Raw genomic sequence first — 23,153 nt, forward strand, 5'->3', positions numbered from 1 at the left:
GATCAGTCCTTGGTTCCAAATATTGGGTAAGATGCCAGAGCTAAGGATTATGTTAAAGAGTTTAAGTATAGCCAATTGAAATTTGTGGTCTGAATATTTTATAATTTCATTGAGGATACCATCAACACCACAGGCCTTTTTTGGTTGGAGGGTTTATATTTTGTCCTGTAGTTCATTCAATGTATTTAGAGAATGCAGTGGGTTCTGGTAGTCTTTAATAGTTGAAAAGAGAAGCGGTTTACCTATACATCTCCGTTTTGGATAACTCTTTGTGTTGTTTAGTATTTTCTCAGAAGTGGTTAGAGTATGGATTCTTCAATTACATTGAGCTGATTTCTGACGTGCTGTTCCATCTTTTCCCGTAGTGTATTTCTGTATTGTTTCAGTGATTCACCATAGTGAAAGTGTAGGCTCAGGGTTTCTGGGTCTTTACGTTTTTGGTTGGATAGGTTTCTCAATTTCTTTCTTATATTTTTGCATTCTTCATCAAGCCATTTGTCATTGTTATTCATTTTTTCTCTCTACCTCTCCCTCTTGCTACCTCTCCCTCTCTCTGCCCCTCTGTCTCTTTTTCTCTTTTTGTGATGCTAATCTCTGTAATGTTAAACCAGACACAACTTCTCCCTCTGATGATTTAACAGGAAGTGTTTAGCAGGGGGAGCGTTCAGGTTCACCTCTCCAGGTCGCTGTGTTCCCTAATTAGAGCTGCGTTCAAGACCCTGCAGAGACTGAGTTTGTTGTTGTACCAGACTGTGGTTCATTGAGTACCTTGTAATGTTAGTGTGTGTGCGTGACTAAGCCTATCACCTCTCTGACAAGACAGAGGGGCTCATCTGTTCCCTATCTCCCCCGACCAGCATGCATACTCTGATTGGAGGGAAGTGCCTGGGCATATTAACTATCTGGTCATAACTGTGTTTGTGCAGAGAAGTGATGCAAATGAGGCCTAACTTACTGTTCATTTGCATTTCCTTACTGTGGATGGGCACTGTATTATCTGTTTTATGGTTATGTTTTATCAAGTTAGAGCCGGTTTTAATGGCATTCATGTTTCATTTGAATGGAGGAGAATGACTGCAAGTTCCCCTCTGCTTTGTTGATTCTATCATGTTTATAATGCCATAGTCAACTGTTAGATTTGTGCCTGATTGCGATGATACTAGATCTCATGCCTTTGATCACCTGGCCTGAGAGGGATAGTGTGACACACACACACACCAGTGTTGGACAGTGACGTTTAAGATTAGGAGGACAATTATTGTTTTTACAGCATATTGAATGACTGTCATTCATATTCCATTCACCCAGCTCAATGTAACATCGAAGGTTTAGGCTACTACATGATACCTGAATTTGCCCTATAGCCATCATGAGGTTGCTACAACCTAGCCTAAAAATGTTCATTTTCAACCACATACAGCATCATCACTTTGCTCGTTGTATAATTCCTCCTTACATCAATGCACTCTCCTCCTCTTACCTTTTCCCTTCAGTGCACAACACAACAGCTGTCTGTAACCATATCAACAACCTCTCCAAGCCAAAAGTTCATACTAGCCTACATCGTTGTCCATAGCCACGAGAAGTAGGGGTGCTGAGGGTGCTGCAGCACCCCCTGAAAATTCTGAATAAAAAAATATTAATAAAAAAAGTATATATTTTTTTTCAATATAATTTTTCACAAAAGTAGCTTAATTAGGTAAATAAGTGAAAGGTTAACTAAAAAAATACAATGAAACCACTCAAAGATTTGGACACACCGACTCATTCCAGGGTTTTTCTTTCTTTAACATTTTCTACATTGTAGAATAATAGTGAAGTCATCAAAACTATGAAATAACACATGGATTAATGTAGTAACCAAAAAAGTGTTAAACAAATCAAAACATATTTGAGATTCTTCAAAGTCGCTACCCTTTGCCTTGATGACAGCTTTACACACACTTGACATTCTCTCAACCAGCTTCATGAGGTATTCACCTGGAATGCATTTCAATTAACAGGTGTGCCTTGTTAAAAGTTCATTTGTGGAACTTCTTTCCTTCTTAAAACTTCTTATGGGCAGGTGGAATGGTAGCGTCCCACCTGGCCAACATTCGGTGAAAATGCAGAGTGCGAAATTCAAAAATACCAAATTCAAATATTTAACATTCTTGAAAATATATCTGTTATATGTCAAAATAAAGCTTAACTTCTTGTTAATCCAGCCGCTGTGTCAGATTTCAAGAAGGCTTTACGGCGAAAGCAAACCCTGTGATTATCTGAGGACAGTGCCCCACATACAAACACATGAAAATCATATTTCAACCAGGCAGGTGTGCCACAAAAGTCAGAAATACCTATATAATTAATGCCTTACCTTTGAAGATCTTCTTCTGTTGGCACTCCAAAATGTCCCAGAAACATCACAAATAGTCCTTTTGTTTCGTAATGTCCTTCTTTATGTCCCAAAAATGTCCATTTATTTGGCGCGTTTGATTCAGAAATACACCGGTTTCATCTCGCCCAACAAGCCTACAAAGTATCTAATAAGTTACCTGTAAACTTGGCCCAAACATTTCAAACAATATTTCTAAGCCAACCTCAGGTACCCTAAAACGTAAATAATCGATAAAATTTAAGACTGAATAAACTGTTTATAATACAGGATAAAAACAATGTGAAGCTCACTCCAGTTCACGCGCACCAAAACAGTAGAATCCACCTGGAGTGACACTTACAATGAATAGGACTACTTCTTTATTTCTCAAAAGAAAAACATCAAACAATTTCTAAAGACTGTTGACATCTAGTGGAAGCCATGGGAACTGCAACCAGGTTCCTATTAATAAGGGAATCCCATAGAAACCCATTGGAAAATCCAATGACCTCAATTTCTGTTTTCCCTGGATGGTTTGTCCTCGGGGTTTCGCCCGCCATATCAGTTCTGTTATACTTTAGAGTGTTTTCTATCCAAACCTACCAATTATATGCATATCCTTGCTTCTGGGCCTGAGTAACAGGCAGTTTAGTTTGGGCACGCTTTTCATCCAGAGCTGAAAATACTGCCTCATACACGAGAGGTTAATGTGTTTGAGCCAATCCATTGTGTTGTGACAAGGTAGGTTGGGGTGGTATAAAGAAGATAGCCCTATTTGGTAAAAGACCAAGTCCATATTATTTAAAAAACAACTCAAACAAGCAAATAGAAACGACAGTCCATCATTACTTTAAGACATGAAGGTTAGTCAATGCGGAAGATTTCAAGAACTTTGAAAGTTTCTTCAAGTGTAGTTGCAAAAACCATCAAGTGCTATGATGAAACTGGCTCTCATGAGGACCGCCACAGGAAAGGAAGACCCAGAGTTACCTTTGCTGCAGAGGATAAATTCATTAGAGTTACCAGCCTCAGAAATTGCAGCCAAGAGCTCTGATAGGTTGTCCTCTGGAACTCTATGGAATGGGGTGAGAACCATGAGTCTCCTAAGTTTTGTATTGAAGTCAATGCACCCAGAGGAGAATGGAAAATAACTGTCCTCCGGCTACTCCATGGTGCTACCCTAGAGAGTGCTGTTGAGGCTACCGTAGACTTTCATTGCAAAACAGTGTATTTTAATCAGTTATTTGGTGAGATGGATATATTTAGTATAGTTTATCTAAAATTGGTAACTTTTTTAATGTCATTATTTTTATTTTATGAAATTCTCTGAGTGGGATGGTTCTCCCCTTCCCCCTCTGATGAACCTCCACTGACTCTCACACATGCACACACACACACACACACACACACACATTAACTGCAGGCCCCTCCCCCACCCGGTGACACCAGCAGCATTCTGGGAACCGGTTGTACAATGACAGACAGAGAGGGTAGAGCATTGAGGGTAAACAACACAAACACATCAACGCAGCAACAACCACCAGATGAGGAAACCTGCGGCTAACCTAACTTAATTTGATCTGCTTTTCAAACTTGGGCTGTGAGGGATTTGTCATGGAGAGGCAGTGTACTACGGACAGGCATGGGAAAACCCAGCCACACTGGAGAGGAGCTTACTCAGGTACTGTTCAGATATTATTGTTGAGTGTTGTTTTCTTTTTAAAACCTCAAACACCCACACATTGTCAAATATATCCAGAAATAGATGCCCTATGTTGTAAACCTGCTGAGGAAGAGTAGTTTTGTGTAGATGGGGTTTTAAATTGTGAGTCTTAAGACAGAATAACGTGTTTACAGTATGCTGGATGTGTTGGCCCCCACAGTACTTAATGGGGGTCCGTAGTGTATCAGCACAGCACACATTGTACAGTTCTGTAGTAGGGTTTAAGCCTGATGACAAGTGATCTGTTTATCATGTGTAGAATCAGCCGACCCTCTTGCTAGCGATTCTCATGAAACCAGTTTTAACCATGGCAGTGGCAAATTAAGTTAGAAAACCATGTTGCATTTGCAACAACAAACTATCATTATGAAGACTAAGATGCTTAGTTTATGGCACAGTGTCTTACTTTAAATACATTTTACATTTTTGCCCAGATTTTTTTTTTATCCCCAAATTGTCATTGACAAACTGCGTCTGGATTAAATTCTTGGGTCATTTTATACAATTTTACTTAAGAAAAACCAAAGTTATTTGAATACAACCCCCAAATATGTTCCTGTTGTTTGCCCATAAAGCATAACAAATGCTATACTAGTTGAAGTTTACATTGAACTATAATATTTATTACATTAAAGCACAGTGTCTGTGGACATGTTTCTCATTACCGCATCATTTTTAGGTCCGTTTCGGTAATGAGAACATTAATTTCAATATGATAATAAGCATCAGTTATTTAATTAAGCAGAGGTTGTCAAGAAATATGAGTTTATCATTTTTTTAAATATATATATATATTTTTTAACTTAAAGCCACAATCTGGAGTTTGTTTTTCAGCAGAGAGCAACCCCGTTACTTAAAGGAGGTGTGTACATTTTGACATGTGTACCTGTTTTAGCACTTACCTATACTGTTGTTTGATATCCCAAGACAGTGTTTGGTCCATATCCCACATATCTAGATACTTTATATGAATATCATGTTATACCATTTGCCCACAGGATCCCATTCAATTTAAAAATACATCTGAAATACCTTGGAACAACACATATAAGTCTTTTTTTTATGTTTAAGTCCACTTTTGACTTTTGAAAGTACATGCACGTAATTGCAGTACTTCTACTAACATAAGGGGCATTTTAGGCAATTCCACTAAGATCAGTGATTTGAGTATTATGCAAGTCATTTGGGATTAACAAATGACACAATAAGATGAAGTATTGGGTTACTGAATCTCTCATAGAACTCGGTACCATTTTTTAATGGCAAACTATGCAACACTCATTACCGAAACATGCATTGTCATCTCTGAAAACTGCTTGTCATTACCACAATATACCAATATTTAGGAAATATTAGGAAAAACGTAATGTTTACTTTTTAATTTTGTCTTAATCTGATAGTGTGCCATTTGTTCTTTTATCCACATATTTATACATAAAAATAACATGTACACACAAATAACAAGATTCAGAAAAGGATGTGTGAGAAATTACAAAATGCATTTTAAGAATTTAATTGTAAACATATTTTTTTCAGTGTAGTTTACTTCAGGCCTTTTCATTAGGTGAGCAATGTAAAAAAAATATTAGAAATTGATTTGTTTATTACTTTTTTGGACTTTGAAAACTGTTACGGTAATGATAATTTTTGTTGCTTTGCTTGTTGTGTAAATTGTGGTAAGTTGCATAAAATCTGATCAATAAACATAACAATAATTATGAAATAGATAAATACAGATCCTAATCTTAGTGATCCAAGAGGAATTATTGTGGAAAATGTGTATCTTTTTAGGCAAAAATGTTTGGTCAAGTGCCAGTTTTGTGAGAATCACTGTGGTGTTATAGCACTGCCTGAGGAAAGAGGAGAGGAAAGGAGGAGAGGATGAGAAATGTTCAGAGGTTGTCAATTATGCTTGTCAATGACTCAGCAGCTCTGCTCTGCTTTTTGCTGACTGCGTGTGTTTACTGTTACTAGGCTGTTTTTAAAGAGGCATTTGAAATGTTAACACTGCAGGGACATGATGAGTGTGTGGCACTAGAACTAAATGGAGTGTGTTCACACACACACACAACCAGGGTGGTGGAAGGTTCTCTATATCAAAATTTGTTCTATGTGCCGAATACAACAGGTGTAGACCTTACCGTGAAATGCTTACAAGCCCTTAACCAACGATGTAGTTTTTAGAAAATAGAACTAAGAAAATATTGACTAAAAACAATTACAAGGCTATATACAGGGGGTACCCAGGGGGTACAATGTGTCGTGGTACAGGTTAATCGAGGTCATTTGTACATGTAGGTAGGGGTAAAGTGACATAGATAATAAACAGCAAGTAGCAGCAGTGTAAAAACAAAAGTTTATATTTATATCAGACTGTGTCAGAGGAAGACCCGTAAAAAGACTCCCTCAAGTCATAAGACTTCTAAGTTGTTAATTAAATTGCTCTCATCATATGCTGCACTCTGTTCTTTATTTTACTCTTATTATTAACTATCCTGATGCCTAGTCACTTTCCCCTGCCTTCATGTACATATCTACCTCAAACACCTTGTACCTCTGCACATTGATCTGGTACTGGTACTCTCTGTATTTAGCTCCACATTGATCTGGTACTGGTACTCTCTGTATTTAGCTCCACATTGATCTGGTACTGGTACTCTCTGTATTTAGCTCCACATTGATCTGGTACTGGTACTCTCTGTATTTAGCTCCACATTGATCTGGTACTGGTACTCTCTGTATTTAGCTCCACATTGATCTGGTACTGGTACTCTCTGTATTTAGCTCCACATTGATCTGGTACTGGTACTCTCTGTATTTAGCTCCACATTGATCTGTAACTGGTACTCTCTGTATTTAGCTCCACATTGACCTGGTACTCTCTGTATTTAGCTCCACATTGATCTGGTACTGGTACTCTCTGTATTTAGCTCCACATTGATCTGGTACTGGTACTCCCTGTATTTAGCTCCACATTGATCTGGTACTGGTATTCCCTGTATTTAGCTCCACATTGATCTGGTACTGGTACTCTCTGTATTTAGCTCCACATTGATCTGGTACGGTACTCTCTGTATTTAGCTCCACATTGATCTGGTACTGGTACTCTCTGTATTTAGCTCCACATTGATCTGGTACTGGTACTCTCTGTATTTAGCTCCACATTGATCTGGTACTGGTACTCTCTGTATTTAGCTCCATATTGATCTGGTACTGGTACTCTCTGTATTTAGCTCCACATTGATCTGGTACTCCCTGTATTTAGCTCCACATTGATCTGGTACTGGTATTCCCTGTATTTAGCTCCACATTGATCTGGTACTGGTACTCTCTGTATTTAGCTCCACATTGATCTGGTACTGGTACTCTCTGTATTTAGCTCCACATTGATCTGGTACTGGTACTCTCTGTATTTAGCTCCACATTGATCTGGTACTGGTACTCTCTGTATTTAGCTCCACATTGATCTGGTACTGGTACTCTCTGTATTTAGCTCCACATTGATCTGGTACTCTCTGTATTTAGCTCCACATTGATCTGGTACTCTCTGTATTTAGCTCCATTCTTGTGTATTTTATTTCTCTTGAGTTACTATTTTTATTATCTTTAAAAAAACTCTGCATTGTTGGGAAGGGCTTGTAAGCAAGCATTTCATGGAAAAGTCTCCACCTGTTATATTCGGCGCATGTGACAAATAACATTTGATTCGATTTGACACACACTGCAGTAGAAGGTTAACACCACAGCTCTCAGGTGGTTGGCAGGTCATTTGCCCTGAAGGACATGATTGTTGGTATTTTTCCATACAAAACAAAACATAGCCCTGATTCAAACATCCACACTATGCTAGGCACAGTAACGGTGTCAGACACCTTCATCAGAGCTTTGTATAGTCACTCGTTTTTTCTTTCATAACATCTCTCATCACTCCTAATCGACAATGAATATCATTGTCACCTCTGTGTCGCCTGTCGTCTGACTGAATGGCTGTCATTGACAGTGTTCGTCCCCGTGCCCCATAACTGACCTATGGCTCCCATCACTCCTCAGGCCTGTCCAATCACTGGGCTGCACTGGACTGAGTGCGCCCGATCACAGCTCTGTTGTCCTGTGTTAGAACGTGATGAAGAACGGGTTGCGCAATCAGGAACAAGGAACCTAAAAAAACAAAGTGCAGTGTCTCTGTCCCCAGCCTTCCAACGGGTGTGTTTTCACGGCTGCTATGGCAACACAGGTCATGTGCTGGTGTGGGATGGAGGGGTTCATAGTTGGCTATATCGTGCTATGGGTTGAATGTCTGGTGGGTCAATAATTGTTTGCATAAGCTGCTTGTCTGTCTGTCTGTCTGTCTGTCTGTCTGAGGTGTATGTTAACTTCCGACTTCAACTGTACGTACGGAAGTTTACATACACCTGAGCCAAATACATTTAAAGAATGGGAAATGTCAGAATAATAGTAGAGAATTATTTATTTCAGCTTTTATTTCTTTCATCACATTCCCAGTGGCTCAGAAGTCTACATACACTCAATAAGAATTTGGTAGCATTGCCTTTAAATTGTTTAACTTGGGTCAAACATTTCAGGTAGCCTTCCACAAGCTTCGAACAATAAGTTGGGTGAATTTTGGCCCATTCCTCCTGACAGACCTGGTTGAACTGAGTTAGGTTTGTAGGCCTCCTTGCTCGCACACACTTTTTCAGTTCTATAGGATTGAGGTCAGGGCATTGTGATGGCCACTCCAATACCTTGACTTTGTTGTCCTTAAGCCATTTTGCCACAACTTTGGAAGTATACTTAGGGTTATTGTCCATTTGGAAGACCCATTTGCGACCAAGCTTTAACTTCCTGACTGATGTCTTGAGATGTTGCTTCAATATATCCACATAATTTTCCTCCCTCATGATGCCATCTATTTTGTGAAGTTTACCAGACCCTCCTGCAGCAAAGCACCCCCACAACATGATGCTGCCACCCCTATGCTTCATGGTTGGGATGGTGTTCTTCGGCTTGCAATCCTCATCCAAACAGAACGAATCCAAATCCAAATCCAAACAGAACGATGATCATTATGGCCAAACAGTTCTATTTTTGTTTCATCAGACCAGAGTACATTTCTCCATGTGCAGTTGCAAACCATAGTCTGGCTTTTTTATGGTGGTTTTGGAGCAGTGGCTTCTTCCTTGCTGAGCGGCCTTTCAGGTTATGTCAATATAGGACTTGTTTCCTTTTGGATATAGATACTTGTGAAGTTGCTAGAGGAAACAGGTACACAAGGTCCTTTGCTGTTGTTCTGGGATTGATTTGCACTTTTCGCACCAAAGTATGTTCATCTCTAGGAGACAGAACGTGTCTCCTTCCTGAGCGGTATGACGGCTCTGTGGTCCCATGGTGTTTATACTTGCGTACTATTGTTTGTACAGATGAACGTGGTACCTTCAGGCGTTTGGAAATGGCTCCCAAGGATGAACCAGACTTGTGGAGGTCTACAATTTTTTTCTGAGATCTTGGCTGATTTCTTTTGATTTTCCCATGATGTCAAGCAAAGCGGCACTGAGTTTGAAGGTAGGCCTTGAAATACATCCACAGGTACACCTCCAATTGCCAAAACTATAGTTTGTCAACAAGAATTTTGTGGAGTGGTTGAAAAATGAGTTTTAATGACTTCCGACTTCAACTGCATGAATGTACTGCTACTGTACTGCTCACTGCCTTGGATAGGAAACACGCTTTCTGCAATCTATACTAAAGTGTGTGTATGTGTGTGTGTGTGTGTGTGTGTGTGTGTGTGTGTGTGTGTGTGTGTGTGTGTGTGTGTGTGTGTGTGTGTGTGTGTGTGTGTGTGTGTGTGTGTGTGTGTGTGTGTGTGTGTGTGTGTGTGTGTGTGAACAGCTGGAAAGCCTGGCATCAGGAGTCCAGATGGTGGGTGTAGAAAGCCCTCTTTAATCCCTGCAGCCGGATATCATACCCTCACACCACACACACACACACACACACACCCCTCCATGGCCCCACAGTAAGCATGTACTCTATTCCCCTAAATACTCAATACTCACTTTCACTTTGGCAGTTTCCTCTGTACTGTAACATCGAGAATGTCTGGTTGATGTTAGTATTGGAGTTCAGCATCCTGACTGTTACTGTCGTAATGGCAAACGTTACTGTTGTTACTGACTGTTACTGTCGTAATGGCAAACAAATGTGGCTGCTGTTTGTGTTGAAATTTAAGAAAGATCGGAACATTTTGCATGTGTGTGTATACAGTGCCTTCAGAAAGTATTCAGACCCCTTGACTTTTTACGTTACTCCTTATTATAAAATGTATTAAATATTTTTGATTGATTAAATATTTTTTCTCATGGTCTGAGAGTTTTGACAAACTCCAAGCGGGATTTCATGTGCCTTTTATTGAGGGGTGGCTTCCGTCTGGCAACTCTAACATAAAGGCTTGATTGGTGGAGTGCTGCAGAGATGGTTATCCTTCTGGAAGTTTCTCTCATCTCCAAAGAGGAACTCTGGAGCTCTGTCAGAGTGACTATCGGGTTCTTGGTCACCTCGCTGACCAAGACCCTTCTCCCCCGATTCCTCAGTTTGGCCGGGCGGCTAGCTCTAGGAAGAGTCTTGGTGGTTCCAAACTTCTTCCATTTAAGAATGAAAGAGGCCACTGTGTAATTGGGGACATTCAATGGTGCAGAAATGTTTTGGTACCCTTCCCCAGATGTGTGCCTCGACACAATCCTATCTTTTGCTCTGACATGCACTGTCAACTGTGGGACTTTTTAATATAGACAGGTGTGTGCCTTTCCAAATCATGTCCGATCAATTGAATTTAGCACAGGTAGACTCCAATCAAGTTGTAGAAACATCTCAAGGATGATCAATGGAAACAGGATGCACCTGAGCTCAATTTTGAGTCTCATAGCAAAGGGTCTGAATACTTATGTAAATAAGGTACTTCAGCTTTTAATAAAAACCTGTTTTCCCTTTGTCATTATGGGGTTTTATGGTGTAGATTGATGTGGATTTTTATTTATTTAATCCATTTTAGAGTAAGGCTGTAACGTAACAAAATGTGGAAATAGTCCAAGGGTCTGAATACTTTCCGAATGCACTGTATGTGTGTGGGCCTATCATGGTATTAATAGCATGGCTGTTTCCTCTTTAATGTTTTATGTGCATATGAAATGGCTCTGGTGAGTGTCTTAGCTCTCCCTAGTGAGGATGCCCTACATATCACATTCTAACTAATTAGAATTAAATCTCTGAGGGATGGAATATTATTTTATTTCCAAACAAATAAAATAATAACTCTTCCCACATGTGAACCAGAGGATCAGAATTGCTCAAAATATGAATATAGCAGCTGTTCAGAATCCTGCAAAAGCTACACAAGAGATTCCAGAATTCGATCCTTTCTCTCTCTCTCTCTCTCTCTCTCCTATTCAATAAATCATTGAGCTCTATAAACTACTTCAGGCTGGTTCCTCTTGCCCCTGTTCTTTCCATGTTGGGTGAATGTTTGGGTCTTGGTGTGTCTTACAGTACGTTACAGTAAACTTGATATATTAGCATTTGGTAACATTTGGACTTGTCATTGCAGAAAAGAAAGGCAAGCCCAGCTGTTTCCATTCCAAGAACACTGATGAGGAGGCCTGTGTCGGGGTGAAGATCGAACACGCTAAAGGTCAACTTGATCCCTTTCTCACTCTCAATATCACAATCTCCTCTTTTAATACTGCTATCTCCCCTCTCCCCTCTCTCCTACTATTAGTTTCTGTTCATTAGCTACTGTAGTCTACTGTACTAAAAGAGGAGTATTTAACCTTTGTGAAATGACAGGCCCTACGGTGCTGTGTAGATGTGAGCATGGTGTACTGCTCATTGTGCTGTGCTTTCCTTTTCTAAAAGCGTTCTCCTTCCTTCCCCCAGCCCGAGGTGATAGCACTGTCAATGCTTCTCAGTTTAACCAAGTGTAGTCGTGTGATGTTAAGCCAATGCTGCGTTTGAGCACGGGTATGTGGGACAGAGTGTATGTCTGTTTTCTCTCTGTTTAGCGCAGAGAGAAAATGAAAGTAATAGAATGAAAGGGTGTCAACGAGGAATGTGGTCCCATCCAGATTAGATGAGCAGTGCAGAGGGAAGGGGAATGCATGCTGGACTGTAGAAATACTCCCCTTGGCAGCACACAGGTTCACAGAAAATGTGTGTGTGTGTGTTGTGTGTGGGTGTGGCTTAAAGCAGTAATTATGTATGAGTCTCTCCCTTCTGTGCCACACTTTCTCTGTATTTTGCTTTCTACCGTCCTCCCTCTCTTCTCATCTGCCAGTCTTCTTACCCCCGTTCTCTCTATGTTCGTCTGTCCTTTCCTTCTATTCATTGTATTTCTATTTCTTCCTCTGTGTTTATCTGCTGCTGCCCCCCTTGAATGCATGTCCTGTCATATGCCACCCCCCTTCACTCTCTTTCTCCTTCCCTCCCTCTATCCCTCTCTTCCAGTTTTCCCCATTGATCAGCCTCAGAGGGGGTAGCCTCTAATCTAAAATTAGACTATGAACTAGTAATCTAAGACTATGAACTAGTGGGTGAGGGGAGTATTCATCTGATGAAGGTCTGGGTGGTTCAACAGGCCTTACTGTAAATCCTCCTGTCGGTCGGTCGGTCGGTCGGTCAGTCGGTCATCTGGTCTCTGGGAGTTCAGTCTGGAACTGCTACTCGAACACTGGGTTTAACTCTCCTTTTCACTACAAGGTGATTCCATGCCAGCATAGTCTGAAAATATTTTGGGTATCTCTGATTGTTCTGGCAATTCTCACATAGTTACTTCATTTGGAGGAAGGATGTTTCAAATGCTTTTTACATTTGTATAACAAATACTTATTGAGAAAATCATGATGAAAGTGGCAATTTTAGGCCCTTTTTAGACCTGTACATGCCTCCTATAAGACCTTATGATCCGTGAACCTTACATTCCACAGACAACATCTTGGTGTCATTATACTCCTTATAATGTTCTCCCAAATATGGAGTATGTCTAGATTCTGAAATACACATTTTCACATATATTTATTCAACAGTAAAAAATATGAATATCTCAAAACTATTTGTATAACAAATACTTATTGAGAAAATCATGATGAAAGTGGCAATTTTAGGCCCTTTTTAGACCTGTACATGCCTCCTATAAGACCTTATGATCCGTGAACCTTACATTCCACAGACAACATCTTGGTGTCATTATACTCCTTATAATGTTCTCCCAAATATGGAGTATGTCTAGATTCTGAAATACACATTTTCACATATATTTATTCAACAGTAAAAAATATGAATATCTCAAAACTACCCTTTTGGATATTGATTATTTTTAGACATATTGTTTGGCACAATATACTCTTCAAACTGATCAAATATCCAGAGTGGCAGAGTGGGCTCTCTGGTACTTTTAAAGGCCAGGTAGCAGATAATGCACATGGTTGCAGGTTTTTAGACACTCGTTTTGTTGAGGGTCTTGAGGTCCTAAACATTGTTAACCTTGTGTCTCCTTGGTAATAATATAGTAGCTACCACAGTATTATCGCTATGCATTAAGAAAGCATGCAATGAGATAGCTGCAGAGAGGAATACCTACTAGTCAGACTGGTTAATAAAGGGATGGAAGGAAATGACTGCCATACCCTCCATTCCCCAACAGCTGATGTCACAGGGTGTGTGTGTGTGTGTGTGTGTGTGTGTGTGTGTGTGTGTGTGTGTGTGTGTGTGTGTGTGTGTGTGTGTGTGTGTGTGTGTGTGTGTGTTAGAATAGAATACTGGCTTCCTGTGTTATACAGTAGGTTCTGTCATGAGCTGACTGTTAGAATCTGAGAACCTGTACATCTGCGTTACACTGTTGCGAGAAATTCTGCAAGACACGGTGACAGACACACAGACAGATAGCCGACTATGCGGAAGCTCCACTCACAGTTCTCTGCACAGACTTCTGTGAAACGTAAGAAAGATAGATCTAAACTATCTCGAACAACTTTTAGATCTCTTTACTTCTGTTTATACTTTCCATTTAACCTTTTACTGCAGGCTAAATCAGGGTCACACAGAGTGTTTCTTGGTAGTCTTAAATGTAACAGTATAGCTTCCATCCCTCTCCTCGCCCCTACCTGGGCTCGAACCAGGGACCCTCCGCACACATCAACTACTGCCTCCCACAAAGCATCATTACCCATCGCTCCACAAAAGCCACGGCCCTTGCAGAGCAAAGGGAACAACTACTTCAAGGTATTCAAGGAAGCATTCAGACCCCTTGGCTTTTTCCAAATTTCGTTACGTTAAAACCTTATTCTAAAATGTATTAAATTGTTTTTTATCCTCATCAATCTACGAACAATAGTCCATAATGACCAAGCAAAAACAGGTTTGTAAATTGTTTTGCAAATGTATAAACATTTAAATATCAAATGTACATAAGTATTCAGACCTTTTACTCAGTACTTTGTTGAAGCACCTTTGGCAGTGATCACAGCCTCAGGTCTTCTTGGGTATGAAACTACAAGCTTGGCACATCTGTATTGTTTTCTGCAGATCCTCTCAAGCTCTGTCAGGTTGGATGGGGACACATCTGTATTGTTTTCTGCAGATCCTCTCAAGCTCTGTCAGGTTGGATTGGGACACATCTGTATTGTTTTCTGCAGATCCTCTCAAGCTCTGTCAGGTTGGATGGGGACACATCTGTATTGTTTTCTGCAGATCCTCTCAAGCTCTGTCAGGTTGGATTGGGACACATCTGTATTGTTTTCTGCAGATCCTCTCAAGCTCTGTCAGGTTGGATGGGGACACATCTGTATTGTTTTCTGCAGATCCTCTCAAGCTCTGTCAGGTTGGATGGGGACACATCTGTATTGTTTTCTGCAGATCCTCTCAAGCTCTGTCAGGTTGGATGGGGACACATCTGTATTGTTTTCTGCAGATCCTCTTAAGCTCTGTCAGGTTGGATGGGGAGTGTCGCTGCACAGCTATTTTCAGGTCTGTCCAGAGATGTTTGATTGGGTTCAAGTCCGGGCTCTTTCTGGGCCACTCAAGATTATTCAGAGACTTGTCCCGAAGCCACTCTTGCGTTGTCTTGGCTGTGTGCTTAGGGTCGTTGTTCATCAAAGATTTCTCTGTATTTTCCTCCATTTATCTTTCCCACGATCCTGGCTAGTCTCCCAGTCCCTGCCTCTGAAAAACATCCCCACACCAGTCTTCACTGTAGGAATGGTGCCAGGTTTCCTCCAGACGTGACTCTTGGCATTCAGGCCAAAGAGTTCAATTTTGGTTTCATCAGACCAGAGAATCTTGTTTATATAAGAATATAAGAATAATAGAGGCTACTGTGTTCTTGGTGACCTTCAATGCTGCAGAATTTTTGCTGGTACCCTTCCCCAGATCTGTGCCTCGACATAGTCCTGTCTTGGAGCTCTACGGACAATTCCTTCGACCTCGTGGCTTGGTTTTTGCTCTGACATTGTCAAATGTAGGACTTTATGTAGACAGGTGTGTTCCTTTCCGAATCATGTCCAATCAATTGAATTTAGCACAGGTAGAATCAATCAAGTTATAGAAACATCTCAAGGATGATCATTAAGAAACAAGATGCATCTGTGCAAAATTTTGAGTCTCATAGCAAAGGGTCTGAATACTTATGTGAATAAGCTATTTCTGTTTTTTGCTTTGTCATAATGGGGTATTGTGTGTAGATTGATGAGGATTTTTTTTTATTTAATCCATTTTAGAATAAAGCTGTAACGTATTCTTCCCTTTTTCTACGTGGAAAAGGGGAAGAATACTTTCCGAATGCACTGTATGCAACCTCACACACACATAATTATGGCCTTAAAAACATAAGACCATGTCAGTACCATGTCAGATATAGAGTTGAAATGTATTCAATTTTGAGTTTGCATCCCAATATTACACTTTATATACATCATATACTGAAATATAACAAAACTGTTTGACATAGAAACACAATTTTTTCTATGTTAAAAAAAAGGTTTTATTTATTTTGAAATTAGGAAAAATATTAATAACATTCCACACCTGAGGCCACTATAGGGCGGTTTGGTCATTTGACTGCAGGAAAGTTAGTATTGTTTTTTTGTTGGTTGCTCATGGGTAGTATGACACTAACATTTACTTTGGACTTCATACTGGTTTTGGCTGGGGGGAAATGGTAGCGTAGCTAAAGGAGGTGTTTGTAGATGTTTGTATGGGGAGGTAAACAGACAGAAAGCTACAGGAGGCTGTTAGAGAGTGGTTATCCAGGTGTTAAATATGGAGTGTTCAGGAGAGTAGTAGGGCAGTGGGTGGCCAGTGTTGGGGAAGTGTTGCATCTTCTTGTCTAAGAAATACTAAAGAAAACAATTGTTCTTTACAACATAAGCTCTTCTTTGTTCAAGTTAACCGGAGCCGCACAAGTATAGTGCATTGAGCTGGAATCTTCCTGTCTTAAAAACCTCTTGGCGCACCGATCCCTTTAGCGGGATCATTTTCGTCAACATCCGGTGAATTGCAGAGCGCTAAATTCAAATTAAATTACTACAAATATTACATTTTCATGAAATCACAAGTGCAATATACCAAAACACAGTTTAGCTTGTTGTTAATCCTTTTCAAAAAGGCTTGACGGTGAAAGCAAACCATGCGATTATGTGAGGACAGCTCTCAGCAGACAAAACATTTCAAACAGCTAGCCACAAAGTAGATTGGTCACGAAAGTCAGAAAAGCAATAAAATTAATCGCTTACCTTTGATGATCTTCGTATGTTTGCACTCACGAGACTCCTAGTTATACAATTTTATTTTGTTTTGTTCGATAAAGATTCTCTTTATATCCAAAAACCTCCATTTGGTTGGCACATTTTGTTTAGTAATCCACAGGCTCGGTTACGACGGGCAGACGAAAATTCAAAATATTATCCGTAAAGTTCGTAGAAACATGTCAAATGTTTTTTATAATCAATCCTCAGGTTGTTTTTACAATAAATAATCTATAATATTTCAACCGGACGGTAGCCTTTTCAATAGAAGAGAGAAAGAAAAGGTCTCGCTCCAGTGGCACGCGCATGCAGAAATCTGAGGATTTCTAGCTATCCACTGACACGATGTGATCATTCTCGCTCATTTTTCAGAATAAAAGCCTTAAACTATGTCTAAAGACTCTTCACACCTTGTGGAAGCCATGGGGAAAGGAATCTGGTTGATATCTTTTTAAATGGAGGATAGGCTTGCAATGGAAAAGAGGAGTTTCAGAAAAACAGCACTTCCTGGATGGATTTTCCTCAGGTTTTCGCCTGCAATATCAGTTCTGTTATACTCAGACAATATTTTGACCGTTTTGGAAACGTTAGAGTGTTTTCTATCCTAATCTGCCAATTATATGCATATTCTAGCTTCTGGGCCTGAGAAATAGGCAGTTTACTTTGGGCATGTTTTTCATCCAAACATCAAAATACTAGCCTCGAGGTGTTAAACTCCTGTGCGGGGGCTGCACGTCCCTCAACTGGTCACTTGGCTCCACGTTTTACCATCATGCATTTTCACTCTATCATTTGGACTGAGTGCACAGAGCACCTTGGACCTGTTTTCATAGTTCCTTTCTGTTCACCCTTTTCTCTCTGTTTGTTAAAAATGACCTTGTCATCCTTCTCTGTTTCTAGGAGTACTGTCAACCTAGTTTGAGTTTCCTGTTGACCAACAGCTCTGCAGGAGACAGACCATGTTTTAGTGGTGTAGCCCTGTAGTTTAACAAAGCTAGTTACGGATCTGTCTTTGAGTCCAGAGCTTTCCTAACCGGTAGTTTCACTGTTTTGACACTGTTCTCGACTAACCCATTAGACCGTGGGTACAGTGGGCTGGATGTGACACGCTTGAACCAGTACAATTTAGAAGAATCACTGAAAGCTGAACTGTGAGGTGTTGTCCGTACGCACAATCTCTTCGACCCCATGGCGAGCAAAGAATTACTAGCCTTACTAGCAGTAGTGTCCTTCAGCAAAGCTCTCTGTGTAATGAGAGTAATAGTCAGTCGAACATTGCTCTCTCCCTCCAAGAGAACAGGGATCTATTCCTACTTTGCCCCATGGTCTCAATACCTATTTTTCTTCAACCCACATTGTCTCTTTGCTCTGTATTTCTGATTGTCTGCTCTATATCAGTATTCACCTTGGGCCAAAATGACACTGCGTTTGCACGTCGTTTTGACTTCTCCATCCGTAGATGGCCCTTGTGTATTTTGATCAGCATGTTTTTCTGCAACCCACTTGGTATCACAATTCTTGAACTCTTAAACAGAATTCCGCCAGGTACAGATGGCTCATCCCTGTATTGACCATAAGGGTATGTCATAGCTTGTGCAGACAAGCCGTATGTTATGGCTTGAATCGCCATTGGCAAACACTCATCTTCTGCAGTAGCATGTGAAATAACTGTCCACATTTCATCTGAGACTGGGCAGCTCTTTCTGATAAGGTTTACATGTATGGTCTCGTCCTGCTCGTATATCTGGTTTGGTTCTGAGCTGTCTAAAGCTCTGGACAATGTGTCTGCCACTAACAATTCTTTCCCTGGCCTGTACTCGAGTTGCAAGTCATATTTCTGAAGTTTTAGAAACAGTCTCTGTACCCTTGGTGGTGTGTACGCCAGATCTTTGCAATAGTAACCAAAAGGTTTATGTTTTGGCCCACACTGTTTTACCATAGATAAACACATGGAATATCTTATATGCATATGACAGTTACATTGCCTCTTTCTCAATCTGAGCATAGTTAGTTACACTCAGAAGTTGCCAGAGCCATGGAGGCATGTAAATGGGCGCCATCTAGTGGCATACTGCTGTAACACTGCACCTAAACCTGCTTTAGAGGCATCTGCTGAGATTTTAGTTTTGAGCTTTTCATCCTAGAACCTCAGTACTGGAGCATGCATGATTAATACCTTGAGCTGCTCAAACTCTTTCTGGTGATTACTGTTCCAACATATCCCACTCTCCAACTGCGAGTTCCCCAAGTGGTCACGTGGCTTCCGATACAATATGCCACAGGAAGCTACTCTCACAAACTACTTTGTGAAAAATTATATGTAAATCTGAAATGTCATTGACTATCATGGCACAAGGCGAGACCCAGTTGCAGACACAGGAGGCAGATGGTTGGACTCTTCAATATTTATTGATCTAAAACGGGGTAGGAAAGAGGCAAAAGGTTAAAACCAGTTCAGAGTCCAGGAGGTACAGAGTGGCAGACAGGTTCGAGGTCAAGGCAGGCAAAATGGTCAGGCAGATGGGTACAGAGTCCAGAAACAGGCAAGGGTCAAAACCAGGAGGACTAGCAAAAAGAGAATAGAAAAAGAAAGCACATGGAAAAAAACCACACTGGTTGACTTGGACATACAAGACAAACTGGCACAGAGAGACAGGAAACAAAGAGATAAATACACTGGGGAAAACGAGCAACACCTGGAGTGGGTGGAGACCATCACAAGGACAGGTGAAACAGATCAGGGTGTAACAATTGACTACAAATTGCAAGAACCGATAACTTTGGGATCGTATGTTTGTGAAATTTAGCCTATTAAACACAAAAACAATATTTCAAGTGAAAATTACACAGGTCTGTTGCTGAAAAAGAAAGGAACTTATTGCCTACTTCACCAATATTTTATTTTAGCAAAAAATGTAGTGTGTAGTTCCAGTAGTTAGCTACAATGCTACATGGCAAAAAAAAAAAAAGTAATTAACTACTGAAAACACTACCTTGATTTGAACTTAGTTCAATTAAAAACTAAGCTACTACATGTAACTTAGTTCACTACTCCCCAACACTGTGGGTGGCTAACTTTCTGTGTCTTTCTCTTTCTAGTCTCAGTCCTTGTGCTGTGTGTGTAGACAGCCTGAAGAAGAAAGAGACTGAAAATTCTATAACATTTTATTAAATTACACATCCTTTTAGAGCCAATTTACCCTTCCCCTTATCGCTGCGACAATAGTGCTATGGTGAAGTGTGCTGGTGTGTTTGTGCGCTATGCACTCTGTCTGTGTCTTATATCCCTCTAGTTGTTTTGAGAGAGAGAAGGGGGGTGGAGGGAGGGAAGAAGTAGTCTTCCCCTTATTGGTGAGTCTCTCCGCTGAGCTGAGTCACTTAGCTCTGAGCTGCAGTGCCTGCCTGCCTGGGAAGATTGCATGTTACTGCCAGACTTTCCCTACTACTCCTACGGGAGGCTTGAGCTACCTTGTCTGCCCTGTAAGGATTTCCTACTACTCTGTAGAAGAGGCTTTGGGTGAGTTTATTCTCAGGTTATGTCAGTGATTCGGTTTATCCCCGCCTCTCATATTTTTCTCTGTTTTCATAGATGAATGTGCTATTGTGGTTGGTATACATATATTTCTGGACTATTCCCACAACTATCGCCCTTTGCAGTGAAAGTATTAGGTAATGATATCAAGTCACAGTATTTCATAATTGCAGGCAGGAGTCCAAAGATAATTTATGGATTGTGGGATATATTCACTCATATGTTGTGGATGTATTCACTTTAAAATCAGAATTGCTTCCATTATTCCTGTGTGCACTCACACAACCCTGCTCATAACTGGAAATCACTGAGAATTACCACCCATTTTGAATCCCAGGCAGATTTGATTATAAATACTGTTAGATATGCAGTGTGCTGAGAGTGGGGTGTCCCCTTGGGACACAGGGCTCTGGTTTATTTTAGGTTAGAAGAAAAAACAGTAACTTAGACCAGGGTTTGCAGCTATAGTCTGAAGCACAGGCACTCCCCTCTCTGGGTGGTGGCTGGGTGCAGAAAGACAGGTGTGCCTATTGTTTTTACTCACAGCTCTGACTTGAGTGTCGGGACACACATGTTGTCTCAGGATTAGTGAGAGAGGGATTAGAGAGCGAGAGAGAGAGCAGTATCAATGGGTTTTTGTAACAAAGGCATTATGCTCTTATGTGACACTCCAAACCGATCTAGTTCTAACATGCATCGGGCAGAAAATTGATTAAAACGTTACGAATTGCCGGTTCACAATTTTTTTGTGCTATGGATCCGCTTAGTTGTCTACATACACCCTAGACGTATACATCAATTACACACACACACACACACACACACACAAAGAGTCAGCTCAGACAGATCTAGCTCAGATGCCCAGCTCATGAGCTCCATCAGCAGCAGATTTGAATTTAAAATAGAAAATGAACGTGTTTATGCAACCTATGTTAGTGCATCGAGTCACATCGCACTGAATTGCATCGAATCGTTTCAAACTAAAACGTATCGTTCCAGTGTCGTATTGTAGCCCATGTATCTAAACAGGTATCAAATCATCTTGAAATGGAAAGATGCACATCCCTAATTATACCACAAATTAGATAGCTTTTTCAAACGTCCGCTTCACAACAATATCTATTCCTAGAGGCATCGTGGTTGGTCGATCCTGTTATTTTCTCTCTCTCAGTGAGGTAAAGGATGTGGATACGCTGCTCTTATCTCTGATTAGAGGGAGAGTTGTTTTGTTAGATTGATAGATTCCTTCATCCTCTCTGAGCCCGGTTGTATTGGTAAACATGCATTCTTGTGTATCTGTGTCGGCAAGGACAGGGAGGCGTCGTCTCAACGGAGGAGATATCTTTAGTAACACCAGCAGCACACTGGAGGCTTTAACACACAGACCCTGACCTGAGGTAAACTTTTTTTTTCTTGAACGGATCTTCTTCACCCTTCCTCTCTCCGGATGTCATGAAAGATTAAGAGGACCGAGTATTTTGGCCTATTTTCAGCTCTCTGCGCCATGGCAAGACTCCTCAGCCTTCCAATATGGTGATGGAGTTCAGTACTGGGGAGAATATTTTTCATGTGTCATTATAATTGTTTTTGTTAGATGCTAGATGCATGTCTTTGATCATTTTCATTGGATCATTCTTGAGGATTAACTTATGACTGTCTTGAGTGAAATTAATGCCATGATTTCCACCAGAGTTGGTCTAAAATCCTTTGGAAACAAGCGAATGCCCACGAGCTTGTTCTCCCTGCCTGCTCAATAGTAAAATATTTTGTAGTGTTGAGAAGGTTCGGGCCAGTTGCCATGGTAGCAGGTCTCCTACAGTGTAAATCAAGGACAGAGCCTCAGGTGGGATTGTGTTTATCGGAGTTCTGTATTCACTATTAACTATTGGATTCAGCTGCGAATGTTCAATATTTACTCACTTTCCAGTTTCTACAGAATCCTGTTTGGCCTTCTACCCCAGGCTCAGAAGCTCACCTTGCAAACATCCATATTCACGTAGTCTAACTGATGTGGGCTAATGTGGTTTTAAATTGGAATCAGAAGACAGACTTTCATATAAAAGAGAAGAGTAAAGGGTTTTAATTATTGGAGTTGTGTGATTTGGAAATTGCAAAAACTTTGGCTTGGTTTGGTCTTGTGGTGTGTGTGTCAGGTTTGGGGTCAATTTAGTTTCAATTCAGGAAATTAGATTCCACATTAAACGTTTACTGTAGTCAATCTATTAAACAACAATTGAGAATGGATGCTCTATTCTAAAATATTGAATTGCAATTTCAATTTACTTTCTGAATTGAAACTGAATTGTGTGAGTGTGTGTGTGCATGTGTGTGTCTTCTTAGAGAGAACATACTCAGACTTGTTAAATAAAGGCTGTTTGAATGGGCCCATCTCCCACGAGGCTGTCATACCATAACCTGACCATGTTTACATCAGCAACAGACAACTAAGCCCCCTCCCTGGTGGAATGAAATGGCTTGAATGCTCAAACCCCAGCACTCCGTTCTGCCACCTCTGGTCTCTTCACCATCCCACCCCTGTCAGCTCAGTGCAGTTAAAGCTCTTCTCTGTCCTGGCACCTAAATGGTGGAAACACCCCCCCACCCCCACCCTCCGAGTCCCTTCCCATCTTCCATAAATGTCTGAGGCCTACTTTTTCAAAGAGTGTCTTAAATTAACCAGGGATGTCCTCTTGATAAGTGTGTGAATTGGACCATTTTCTGTCCTGCTTAAGCATTCAAAATGTAACGACTACT

At 40.6% G+C, this 23,153-nt stretch overlaps 1 protein-coding gene across 8 annotated transcripts in view; it reads left to right on the forward strand.

Moving 5' to 3' along the window:
* Positions 1-23,153, forward strand: part of fgd4a (FYVE, RhoGEF and PH domain containing 4a) — a 107,201-nt gene that overhangs the window by 52,927 nt on the left and 31,121 nt on the right. For 5 of the 8 annotated variants that reach the window (XM_024423896.2, XM_024423894.2, XM_024423899.2 and 2 more), the window contains exon 2: positions 11,680-11,763. In XM_024423896.2, coding sequence (XP_024279664.1) covers positions 11,680-11,763 — 84 coding nt within the window. Of the gene's footprint in view, positions 1-3,859; positions 4,041-11,679; positions 11,764-20,219; positions 20,385-20,454; positions 21,797-23,153 lie in introns of those variants that run through there. The other 3 variants (XM_024423898.2, XM_024423895.2, XM_042323285.1) reach the window with 3 other exon arrangements.

Source organism: Oncorhynchus tshawytscha, linkage group LG06, assembly GCF_018296145.1.
Source record: "Oncorhynchus tshawytscha isolate Ot180627B linkage group LG06, Otsh_v2.0, whole genome shotgun sequence".
Taxonomy (NCBI): Eukaryota; Metazoa; Chordata; class Actinopteri; order Salmoniformes; family Salmonidae; genus Oncorhynchus; species Oncorhynchus tshawytscha.